Consider the following 13,499-nt stretch of genomic DNA (forward strand, 5'->3'; position numbering starts at 1 on the left):
GATATATTGGTTTCCCACATAGGAAAGTACATATGGATCTTCCTATCTCGCCGAGCTGAGTCGATCTAGCTATGTATGTCCATCCGTCCGTCTGTCCATGTTAATTTGTAATCACTTTACAGGTCGCAATTATGGCCCGATCTTCACGAAATTTAGAATGGAGGTGGGGCTAGGGTCAGAATAGAACCCTATTTCTTTTGGAGATGATCGCGTAATATTTAGGGGTTGATATGGACCAAAAACTGAAAAAGTTCCTGATATTGCAGTTGCTCTACAGGTCGCAATTATAGACCAATCAAAGCGGAAGCATGGGGCTAGAGCTTTGGGCTGGGCAGAAGCTTTCCAATTTTGATAGTCATCGGGTAATACTTAGTGGGTGAAATGGCCACAACATTTGTGTTAAATAAAAGTCAAATTTTCCATTAAACCGCGGCGAAATCACAAATAGACGAACAGGTCAATTCTGACCATTACTTAGATGCCGATAGTAAGTATATCGGTTATATATAGCGAAATATATACAATGTGTATATACAAAGGAAGGGGATGTTAGTTAGAATGCTTATATCTCAAGCAGGGCTGGACCGATTTTGACAAATTTTGTCAATTCAGAATGCCCTCTTGGAGATGATTGCAAAATATTAAGGGGTTCAAATTAACCGAAAACAGAAATGTTTTTCCCATCACACAATTGAAGCCAATAGACACGCCTGTGAAGAGAATTAAGGACAGAGAAGAATTTTAGCATTTTGGATGACCATTGGATTATTTTTAGCTGTGAAATGGACTACAACAACTAACAGCCCGACGGAGTGCATTTAATGTTGGGCAAATGTCCCTAGTCAAAATCCTTATTTCAAAAGCGAAATCTTCCAATATGGATTTGGACATAAGAGGGCTTCTAACATATTGTAGTGTTGTAGGGTATAACATAGTCGGCCCCGCACGACTGTAGCCTTTGCTACCTTGTTTATTTAAAACTAAATGTAGATGAACAATGCAAAAGTAAAAAGGATATACGAATTATTAACGAATCATTTTTATTTTTACTAAAAACACAACAAAGCCTAAATATAAAATAATATATATATGTTTACATTTCTTAAACCTAAGCAACACGTTCTCTCAAACCCAACTGCATGCCATTCTCAGATCGAATAGCAATTGTTACAATGGGTCGTATTGGTTCACCCAATGGTAAAAATTCATATTTGTGAATTAGTTTTACCATGGTTATTTTCATGACATACAAAGCAAATTTCTGACCAATACAATTTCTAGCGCCAGCACTGAAAGCACTTGCTCCCAAATTATTGCGTCCATCGGAATTCTCATAACGTTCGGGTATAAAATCATGGGGATTATCAAAACGTTCTGGATTCCGCAAGGTAGCAATCAAAGATACTATCAACTCTGTTCCCTTTGGTATAACACCTTCGCCATATTTCGAGTGTTCTAAAGAAAAAGAAAATTCCAGAAGGAAGGTTAGAAGATACCAAAAATAAAAAAAAACCAAATGATCACTACTTACTGTATTTAAAATCTTCCTTAATTGAACGTCCAATAATGGGAACAGATGGAAACAGTCGCAGACCCTCCTTGATAACGCAATCCAAATATTTCAGTTCATTCAAATTCATCAGTGTAAAAGGTTCTGTGATTTCTTTATATCCATAGGCCTCCCGAACTTCAGCTAATAGTTTATTCTGAACTCGTTCGTCTCTGGAGAGAAGATGCAATAAGAAACTCAATGCTGAGGCCGTCGTATCATGTCCCTCAAACATAAATGTATCGACTTCCTCACGAATATCTTCATCAGACAATGGTTGACCCTCCACCGTAGATTGTAGCAAAACATCTAGAAGGCCACATCGTTTTTTCGAGCCCACATCATTTATATCCATCAGGTTGTCCGAATCGTGTTTTAACTTTTTCTCCAAAAAGGCGCGCCTTTCTTCAATGACATTCTTGGTGAAATTATGCAAAATTTTTATTAGTTGATTTTGACGCATCTTCTTAAATGGATGTAGAATTGTGAACAGCAAGTCGCTGTTCAGATGCAGGCGTAGCACGCGCCAGCTCACCAGATCTGTCATTCTAATGGAATAATAAAGATTAAATATAAATCAGATACATTTATCAACAGAAAGAAAAAGATTTGTATTGAAGTTATGTACCCATTGAGACTAAATGTGAATTCCTTCAATTTTCAAACATCGTAATATCTTTATCGAATTACGTTATATTCAAATGGAAGACTGTATTCCCATTTCTTCTACTGTTTCTCCCACAAAGGATCAATCAATTTTGCGAAACTGAATATATGGACTCACTGTCTTTGTACCTCCATTACACCCACCTATAAATATTAAACAAGTAAGTATGTCTATAATCGTGAAATGATCGACTTCTACCCTGTCCCCAATTCTAACCTCATGTAAAATTCTTTGTTGATTGGTTTTTAATTGTGAACCGTACAGCGACTGCAAAATCAGGACAATTATTTTTGATCCATTTGAACTCCTAAATATACATCTTCACAACAATAGGCTTCTATTCTTATCGCGAAACTTTGCATGGAGGTAGGGTTACTCCTTTGCATGGTGGTAGGGTTACTGGCGATCGGGCGACAATTGGAACCTTAATATATATAATGTTGTAGGGTGTAAAAAAACTTTAGAAAATGTAAAATTCAAAAGTGTAAGTTAAATTGAAACCAGTTAAGAAAGTCCTAAAGTCGGGCGGGGCCGATTTTATGATACCCTACATCACATTGCTAATTTAGTTGAGCTCCACATAACAATTAAAAACTTTTATGGGAAAATTCAATCATACACGCTATGATTATAATTATAATTTAAAGTTCAAAGGACTACATATGCCGAAGCATTTGTATCTTTTAAATTCGGACTTGTATTGCCCATTTGGTGCACAATTAATTTGAAATCGGATAAAGATATATATGGGAGCTATATCCAAATCTGAACCGATCTCGATAACATTTGGCAAAGATATTTCTGAGCTGCATTTGATATATTTCCCCAAATATTGTTGTTACATGGTGCATATTACGGCTGCGGAGGACAAAAATAACAAATCGGATGAACCATATATATGGGAGCTATAGCTATATCTGAACCGATTTCGATAATTTTATATATTTCCCTGAATATCGTTGTTATATTACAAATACTACAAATCGGATGAACAATATATATGGGAGCTATATCTGAACCGATCTTCACTAAATTTGACATACTAGCTTCTAGACTCAATTCGGTCATAAGTACCAAATTCCATCCAATTTGGGCAAATATTAGACGTTTGGTACTCAATAAAAGGTAAATCGGACAAAGTGATATATATGGAAGCTATATCCAAATCTGAACCGATCTTGATAAAATTTAGCAAAGGTATTTCTGAGCTGTATTTGATATATTTCCTCAAATATTGTTGTTACAGAGTGCATATTACGGCTGCGGAGGACAAAAATAACAAATCGGATGAGCTACAGCTATATCTGAACCGATATCGATCAAATTTGGCATACTTACTTTCAGGCCTAATATGGTTGTATGTGCAAAATTCCATACTATTCGGGTTGATATTACACGTTTGGTGCACAATAAAAGGCAAATCGGACGAAGATATATATGGGAGCTATATCTAAATTGTTACCGATTATCTCCAATCTCAATAGGGTCCGTCCTTGGGTCAAACAAATGATCTGTGCAAAATTTCATCTGTATCGGGTAATAAATGCGATCTGTACTTTGATCACAAAAATACATGGACAGACGGACGGACAGACAGACGGACAGACGGACGGACGGACATGCATAAATCGACTCAGAATGTGATTCTATGCAGATCATCAAAAGGAACTATGGGTCTATCTCGTTTCATTTTGCCTGTTACAAACAAATGCACAAAGACATAATACCCTGACCACCTTGTGGTGTAGGGTATAAAAATAGTCCGACACTACAATATGTTTATAGGCCCCTTATGTCCAAATCCATTTTGGAAGATATTTAGTTGTAGATATGATGTCGTAGAGCCCCACCCAGAATATTTACGCACTCCCTTGTGTTGTTAAGTATTCAAAACAAATATTTATTGTAACCTGTAGAGTGACTGGAAAACCAGGAATTTTTTTTTAATTTTTTGCTCCATTTGAACTCCTAAATGTACATCTTCAAACACAATAGGCTTTTATTCTGACCCTAACAATAACCCTGGCCCCATGCAAAATTTCGTGAGCATAGCACTATAATTGCGACCTTTATATAATACCCTTCAACAAATTGTGTTGCAGTTTGTAGAAAAACCTTAGAAAATTTACAATTTTAAATTGTAAGTTAAATTGAATCGCATGCGATAAAAAATATGACAAAAAATGGAAAAAAGTAACAAAAAATATTCACATTTGTATTGGCACATTTTTATGCGATTTTCTTAAATATTATCCATATCTGGCAAGAGACCATTCCCAATTGACGAGAGTTATGAAAATCTGTCCAAGGGATCTTGACTTATAAGGAGAATAACTAAGATCTATTTCTTTTACATATATATTGTAAATAATTTGGTTATATCTTGGTTGTTAGCATCACTGTAATGGTCAGAAGTGATCTTTTAATGTATTTGTGATTTGGCCGTTATCAAAAATATTCGCAGTTTCGTGGAAATGTTCGTATTTTTTTGACAAAAAAGTTATGGTTTATTTTAACTGCTAAATATTGTCCGATTACCGCCCAAATTGGTTAGCACTGAACTCTAACTCCATGCGTCGATTGGTTCATAATTGTGGCCTATAGATAAAAGTCGGAAATATTTTCTGTTTTTGGCCCAATTCAACCCAAATATCTTGCGACCATCTCCAAAAACAATAAGCTTCTATTCTGACCCTAACCCCACCTCCATGCAAAATTTCGTGAGGATCGGACCATAATTTCGACCCGTAGTGTGATTACAAATTAACATGAACAGAAGGACGGAAGGGCATACATAGCAAGATCGATTCAGCTCGCCGAGATAGGAAGATCCATAGTATAGTTTCCTATTTTGGAGACCAATATTTCGAGGTGTTACATAATTTTGGTCCAATTAAACTTATAATACCCCAACACATAGTGCTGTAGGGTATAAAAACTCAAATTTCGTGCAAGGCGACAACGTTAAAATCAGCGAGAAGAAAGCCTTTCTTTTATATCATTTCATATCCTCCACCACTATGTTTATCAAAGTAAAGGAGATACCATTATGTGTGTGCTATACCTTTTTGTGGACTTTAATCGAACATTTTTTGCAAAGAGAGAACAGACCTACCGATAACCCTAATTCTGAAATTTCATCTAATTTGGTAGAGATCTTCAAAATTCCGAAAGTCGGCAGGTACCGTTATATGGGGCTATAGCAATTAGTGGATGTGTAGCGAACATTTGTTTTTAAAAAGAGAACAGACCTACCAAGAACCCCAAATGTAACGTTTCAGTTGATTTGGTTGGAAATTTTGGTAGAACCCTTCAAAATACAGAAAATCGAAATAATAATTTTAGACATAACAAAGTATATATATTCTTGATCAGCTTAAAATTCTAAGACGATTTAACCCTGTCCGTCGGTTGTAATCAAGCTAGAGTCAAAATGAATAAAGATAGGAAGCTAAAATTTGGCACAGATCAGTCTTTTGTCTGCAGGCAGACAAAGTTCGAAAATGGGTTATATCGGTCTACGATATCGTATAACCCCCATATAACGGTTCCCGCGATATTCGGCATTTTGATAATTGTAGCCACACTTTTCAATGACATTTAGTCTATGACAGGAAATTGTCTATGCAGGTCCAAGTCTTCGTATAGACCCCATATATCAGTATTTCCCTATATTCAGTATTTTGACGATTTTTTTTATTTGAAGTTCCCAATAGTTACTACAATCTGTGATAGAAAATTGTCAGTGAAGGTCCAGGTCTTCGCATAGTCCCGATTTAACGGTAACTTTCATATATTCGGCTTTTGATGATTTTAGCTTCATTATTTACAGGATTTTTATTCAAGGTTGCATATTTTAATATTTTAATGGCTTATGACGAAAGTTGCCTATGCATGTCCAAGTCTTCGCATAGACTCCAATATAACGGCTATATTCAGCATATTTTCGATTTTAACAGAGATGTTGTTGCGAAATGGTCAGGCTTAATCCCATTATTGTATAAAAACAACGTTTGTTTATTAGCGGAGAACGATCGTAATGTCTACCAAGGGGTAAGGCAGGGAATACCTAGTTTTCGGAAAGAGCCACCAATCTTCATCAGTTCCCTTGTTTTTTGTCTGGGATATTCTCCCCAGGAGTTATTTTAAAAATATTTCCTATTTCAAAAAACTTTTTTATCCAAGTGACGAGATCTTAAGCTCAAAATATGCGGTGTAAGTTCTTGCACTTTTTGGAATTTCAATGGCCCGAGCTCATTTTTCAATATTTGCCGAATGGAATATTGCAATATGTTTAGCGAACGCGCCATTTCTCGGCCACTGCGACGCGGGTTTCGATCAAGTCGCTTCTTTACTTTTCGATCCATTTCTGCTGGTGTTGCCGTTTTCTTCCGTCCACCTCCTTGACGTCGGGCTACGCTACCAGTAATATGGTAACGAGCGATGGTACGAGACACAAAAGATTTATTCACATTTAAATGCTGGAGTGCTCTACTCATAGCTACTTGTGGCTTTTCAGACAAATATAAAGAAATCACACTATCACGCTTGACTTCCATCACGAATAACTTTTTTCCGGAAAATTCTCACCAAAATGCTTTTGAACTCTTGTAAACAATATAATGAGCAGTCACTGGAATAATTTTAATAGCTGTCGGACGAGTGGCTTAGAAATGACAGCAGTCTGAAGCTGGTTGAAGTTTTATCTTCTCACTCTGTAGCTGAGGCTATAAAAAAATACATTGGCAGATGGACGTACAGTATTCTTGGGAAAAGTGAGATCGTTATTCAGAATTAATTTAAATGGTCAAATCAATATATTCTGCCTCACATAAATTTCAAAACTCTTTTCAAATGTTTTTATTTTTGTGAATAAAAAAATTATTGAGGAATAAGTTTTAAATTATGCAATCGTTAAAAAGTTTAAGCTAACGTTCTTGACCACGTGCTCAACTTGCAAATTGGCTTTTAAATGAGTTATTTGAAATGTTGCGTAAAATAAAATCCATATTTAAATGGTATGCCATTGGTATTAAAATACATTTAACTTTGTTGTTCCATCGCATACCATGCGAAATGGTTTTTGGTTGGTATCAAATTTGGAACACCATTTTATTTAATTTGCTATTTGAATTAATTGAGTAGGCATAAATTAGTATGTTAAAAGAGGCATAGAAACGGGTCAGATATGAATATTTTATAACAAAAACTTTCTATATACTGAGCGTTTGTTGGAATATTAGACGATTTAAAATTTAAATATTCTATATTGTGTCATAGATGGAATGTTTGTATATAGAATCATCAGTAAAATTAGTTTGTAAAAAAATTAAAGGTAGTGATAAATTGTTTCTATTAATAGATGCCGGGAAAAATATTGCTATATTGGGTCAAATATAGACCCTGTGTTGTTTATACCCTACGCTATTGGTCACACATGCAAATGAGTATGACCTGTAGTGCTCTTTGTATTCCATGTATTATTTACGTGACTGTGCAACGTTTGTCTTAATCGGACAATAAACAAAACTTTTAAGGTTCATCGTCCGATTGAGACTGGGATGGCCCAGAGACGAACCAAATTGAAATTGGTGGAAATTCATCTTTACTTATTTCGCATTAACATTTGAACAAACATAATAGTTACAGTTCCTGCATAAGTGCTAAATGCTATTTGATACTTAATTCTCACAAAGCCATAATTCTGTACAAGATTTCCGGTACTAATAACATTTTGTGGAAATCGGTTCAAATTTTTATATAGTTTCCATATATGTTTTTGAAAAGATAGGAGGTCTAGATAGGATATTCAAACCGAGACCCACAAAATATCGGTAATCAGAACGTTCCTTTATAAGGAGTTATACAAAACAGTGGACCACTGTACAGGGTGAGATGAAAAACCTACAACCAACTTCAGACTGCGGTCATTTCGAAGCCACTCGTCCGACAGCTGTTAAAATTATTCCAGTGACAGCTCCTTATATTGTTTACAAGCTTACAAAAGCATTTTGAAGATAATTTTCCAGAAAAAAAGTTATTCATGATGGAATTCAAGCGTGATAGTGCGATTTATTATAAATATGCCGGCTGAAAAACACAAGTGGCTATCGTTAGAGCTCTCCATAATTTAAATGTGAATAAATCTTTTGTGTCTCGTACCATCGCTCGATACTAGTAGCGTAGCCCGATGTCAAGGAAGTGGACGGAGGAAAATAGCAACATCAGCAGGAATGGTTCAAAATGTAAAGAAGCGACTTGATCGAAACCCGCGTCGCAATGGCCGAAAAATGGCCCGTGAGTCAGACATATCGCAATATTCCATTCGGAAAATATTTAAAAATGAGCTGGGGTAAAGCAATTGAATTACACCGCAACAGAAAGTAAACTCAAAAGAGCTAAAGAGTTGCTTCACTTGGCCGAGAGTGGTGAACTGCTGAATTTGGTTTCCTCCGATGAGAAATCATTCGTTTTCCAGCAGTTTGTAAACAATCAAAATTATCGCGGTCAGCTGAAAATGTGCACCTTCGGTTGACCACCAGAACTCAAGCGCCGGCCATGGTGATGGTGTGGGCCGCCATAACAGCCGATAATCGCTTTCCGACCGTATTAATCGACCGTGACATGGGATAAATGCCGAATATTATCACGAAAATATTAAACCCTTGGGCACGCAAACATTCTGGCCGCAAACCTTGGACTTTCCAATAGGACTCAGCATTACAAAATCTCCGGATACCAATACGTATGACTATTGTGTCTGGAGAATTTAGGAAAGCAATGTTGACACAAAAAAAATACCAAAGTGTCGATCGCCTCAAGCAAGCGCTTCGCTTGGAATGGGCCAAAACACCGCAGAACAACATTTGGGCAGCGTGTGACGGTTTCATTGGTCGTTTTAAGGGCATAATTCAAACGAATCTAAACGTATTCCTAAATTTGATGCTATTTCCGACATTGTTTGCTTTCATTCAATAAAATTTAAAAAGAAACAAGTAAGCAAAGGCTACAGTCGCGCCGCCGGCCATGAGATACCCTACAACACTACAATATGTTAAAAGCCCTTTTATGTCCAAATCTATTTTGAAAGATTTAATTTTTGAAATTATGTAGCGGAGCACTGCCCTTAACATTTTGAACAGGGACATTTGCCCCATATTTACGCACTCCGTCGTGCTGTTAGTTATTGTGGTCCATTTTATAGCTAAATATAATCCAATGCTCATCCAAAATGCTAGAATCCTTTCCTGTCCTTAACTCCCTTCTCAGGTATGTTGATTGGCTTCAATTGTGTGATCTGGAATTTTTTTCTGTTTTTGGTCTATTTCAACCCCTAAATATTATGCGATCATCTCCAAAGGCAATAGGCTTCTATTCTGGCCCTAGCCTCACCTCCGTTTAAATTTCGTGAAGATCGGATCATAATTGCGACCTGTACCTTGATTACAAATTAACATGGACAGACGGACGGACGGACATACATAGCTAGATCGACTCAGATCGGCGAGATAGGAAGATCCATATATACTTTCCTATGTGGGAAATCAATATTTCGAGGTGTTACATAATTTTTGGCTCAATCAAACGTATAATACCCCCAAGACATGGTGTTTTTGGGTATAAAACTGTAAAAAGTATGGCGTTTGACTTTGTTGCAGTTTCTATCTCACACTGTATTCTATTTATTCTTTCCGAAAAAGGGAAAACCTTGAAGACTGAACAGATTATGCATTGTGAGTACTAAAAAGACCTAACACGATCTGTTCGAATGAATCTAAAATTTAAAAGTGGACTTTTTGCTGACGAACTAGCTGGCACTTGCTACGCTTATAATTCGAAAACGACTGTACTGATTTTGGCGTTTCTCGCAAATTTTCTCCGGGTCTCCGGGCAGAAAAGTATACAACTTTAAACATACAATTCAAATGTTATTAAAAAATTGGGGATACATTTTTTATTATGACTGAAGGACTTTAAAAAGTCAAATAAGTGCAGAATACGATGTTAAGTGTATCTTCGATCCTAAATGGCGACCTTACCCAAGTTGTAGCGCTTTCGCTTGCAAATTATGACTAGAATTGAGATCTAGGATTTCAATAGCAAGGCCTTCATTGGTATTTCATAATATGAATTTGCACTCACTTTAGTTAGACGAAATAACTTAGACATATTTATCAAGTGAAATGGTCAACGCAGCTAATATGGAGCTTATATCGAAACAGGGACTTTCTACTTTCCTATGCAAATTTCCATCCTATAACTTTTATTGACAATTCTGAGACGAAAAAGAAAGGGTTTCGTGAATTCAAAAGTGTATGGTTGAAATTCAAATAATGTCTACATCGATAAAAGTGGATCGCTTAAATATCAAATTATCCGTTAAAATTGTTAAAACCTATTACAAAAATGGTAATTCTTGCTTAGCCACATGTAGAGCTATATGAGGTATACATAATCGCCCAACTACGCAAGCAAGCAATTGACAAAATTGTGAAGAAATTTGAAGAGGATACAGCGGTTATATCATCGTTTCACAAAAAGTCACAAGCATCTTGTGATTGTGATGACTTTTTTTGTAGGGCTAAAAGACTGTGTTAATGTTAAATACTTCAGAACCGAAATTTTTTGTTTTGCTGAAAAGTCGTCCACAATTACCTCGAATGAATCAATGTCTGCAACAATTCGCGTGGTTCGCCCAGAAGTTAATGTCAAAATAATTGTACTTTAATTTACTTATTTTGTTCCTCTTCTATTGAACTTACAATCTTATCACCTGGGTATAGTTTTTTCCATAGGAATTCTTTTTAAATAACTACGGGGAAAAATCCACAGACGTAGGGAACTGACGAAACAAATATATTTCCTGCCTTACGCTTGGTAAACATTACCATCTTTTTTCCACTAAAAATAAAATCAACATTTTTGGGATTAAGCCCAAATATTTTGCAACAACAAAAATATATTGAACTTCTTTCAAATTGAAAGAGAAAGAAGCAATCAAAAAAATCTTCAGACCGAGGAAACACGCCTTGGAACAGCCGATTTAAGTGGTTTTTGAAGTACTTTGCCTATCAATGTTATAACGTCGTATACATTGCTGAGCCTTTCAAATACTTCCTCGATTAAGATTAAGATAGATACTTTATTGTGGTCGCGAAGTGGTTACGTACTCAATTAGTTTCTTCACGTAGTCGTCATATTCGACCTTGAAAACATATTTTTTTTTTTTTTTTAATTTATGAAAATATGTTTGCTTATTTCTCGATTTATGACATTGCCCTCTTTTCAGTTCATAAATATCTCTCAATTATTAATGTTTTCAATATTTTACATTTGAGTGGCTTAAGTGTTTTCACTAAAATCTCTAAAACCACATGGACTACACCTTTTGATTCGAACCTTTTTCGAAGATAATCCGCGAAAATATTCCGTTAATCACCACATAACTATAACTTTATCACTTTCACTTATATCTGCACAACAATTTCATACTCACTCTTTTACGGCCGTCGTATAATCCATAGTCTTATTCGTCTGAGCATGGACTTTGGTACCCATTGCCGTCTCAGCAATTATATCCAAAGTATACAAACTGATATATTGATAAACATCCACGACACTTTTGCCATCAGCCTTTTCGGCCAAACAATCCAGCAGGACCGTTGATTGACTATCGAAGACCTCCAAAAATTGTTCCAAAATCTTAAAATGGAATGTTGGTGTAATGATCTTGCGTCTTGAGTGCCACTTCTTGCCATCACTCAAAAGAAGACCCAGCCCCAACCAGTTCTGGAGAACACCATATATTTGCACTTTGGAAATGTGAACATTACTGGCAAATACCTGCTCATTAAATTCAACATCGGAGCTGCAGATGAGCAGGCGGTTAAAGGCCCATATTTTCAAGAGACGACCGTATTTATCAAATATTTCTTCACCCTTCTCTTTGATATCTAAAGAGAAAACACATATAAGAATTGTTTTTTTTTATCAAACTTTTAATTTATTCCTTTTTCTTACTCTGAGGGTTTATTTCCGCTAAGAGATGTATGCATCCCAGTATGGGTACGGCAAAAGGACCGCCTATATTTTTCACAGCATCCCTCATGCTTTTCTTTGAGCGATAACTTTGAATAGCCCATGTAACAATGGTTAGCAAAATTGCCAAATAAATTAACAAAGCCATTCCGCTTTTTTTGAAACTAAACTTCTTTACTTCTCAACGTCTTAGCAAATTCTAATCGATTTGAAACATTCTAACTTGGTTCTAACATTCTTTGCTGTTGTAAAAATTCTTGTTTCCAAACTTAAAACTAGTTTCTCCAGAATAGCTCCAAATAATTTGTAGGCATTTCGCCTAGGTTGTTGTTGTGCTAATAAAAACTATCTCGCCCATCGTCTGTTCTTCTTCTATGCTGTTTTTGCATAATTAACACCTTCCATTTCATTACAATTTCATGAATGTAGTATACGTCACAAACTCTTCCTCAAAAGATAAAGAGGGGAACAAAGTCTGATAAACTTATTAATAACTAAGTATGGTAAATCGGAAATATTTTTAATTTGAATCTTTTTTGACAGACTAGACTACGTTAACGACAGCCAAATACAAGTAGCCAGATACAAAAGTTGACCTACCACATTTAATTTCAAGAGTAGAAGGGGAACTCTTAGTCGCTGGGACACATCTGTCAGTCAAACATCATCATTGGAAATATTTCGACTACGTAGAAGATCTTTTTTGCCTGAAACACTGAAAGTTTTGAAGTTTACACAAATAGTGTCACATCTCATTAAATTATATTTCGACAATACCGCATTTTAAGTTATCAGTAAATTTTTTTCTTCCCGAATTAAAAAGATTATTACACAAAGTCTAATATAACTACATAAGCAATTATTTGCGTAGAGATATTATTTGAATTAAGAAAGCAAAAAAGCAGAAACTCCTTGAATTTTGCAGATATCTATGTAAACAAATAAGTAAAGGCGATATATGTGCGGGGCCGACCATGTGATACCCTGCAACACTACAAAAGGGTAGAAGTCCCCTTATGTCCAAATGCATTTCGGAAGTTATTGATTTTGAAATTATATCATAGAGCACTGGCCCGATATTACCCTTAGCATTTTGAGCAGGGACATTTGCCCAATATTAGTTACAGCTAAATATAATTCAATTGTCATCCAAACTGGTAGACTTCTTCCCTGCCCTTAACTCTATTCTCATGCGAAATTCCTTGTCGATTGGTGTCAATTGTGTGATCAGGAATTTTTTTCTGT

The 13,499-nt window shown here is 35.8% G+C and overlaps 1 protein-coding gene across 1 annotated transcript; it reads right to left on the reverse strand.

The window, feature by feature from the left end:
* Positions 1 to 1,108: 1,108 nt before the first annotated feature.
* LOC101896035 (cytochrome P450 4d8-like) lies at positions 1,109 to 12,324 on the reverse strand. The gene is made up of 4 exons (XM_005190901.2): positions 12,237 to 12,324; positions 11,713 to 12,169; positions 1,532 to 2,097; positions 1,109 to 1,455 (listed from the first exon to the last, which is right to left on the reverse strand). The coding sequence occupies exons 1-4, from the start codon at positions 12,322 to 12,324 to the stop codon at positions 1,109 to 1,111; spliced, it is 1,458 nt and encodes a 485-aa protein (XP_005190958.2).
* Positions 12,325 to 13,499: the final 1,175 nt, after the last annotated feature.

Source organism: Musca domestica, unplaced genomic scaffold (genome assembly GCF_030504385.1).
Source record: "Musca domestica strain aabys unplaced genomic scaffold, Musca_domestica.polishedcontigs.V.1.1 92, whole genome shotgun sequence".
Lineage (NCBI taxonomy): Eukaryota > Metazoa > Arthropoda > Insecta > Diptera > Muscidae > Musca > Musca domestica.

Excerpts from the sequence above, each read along its gene's own strand:
- LOC101896035 (XM_005190901.2), bottom strand. The coding sequence starts at position 12,324 with ATGAGGGATGCTGTGAAAAATATAGGCGGTCCTTTTGCCGTACCCATA. Across the intron at positions 12,170-12,236 it reads AGCGGAAATAAACCCTCAGA|ATATCAAAGAGAAGGGTGAA; the intron begins GTAAGAAAAAGG and ends TTTTCTCTTTAG. Across the intron at positions 1,456-1,531 it reads TAAGGAAGATTTTAAATACA|AACACTCGAAATATGGCGAA; the intron begins GTAAGTAGTGAT and ends CTTTTTCTTTAG.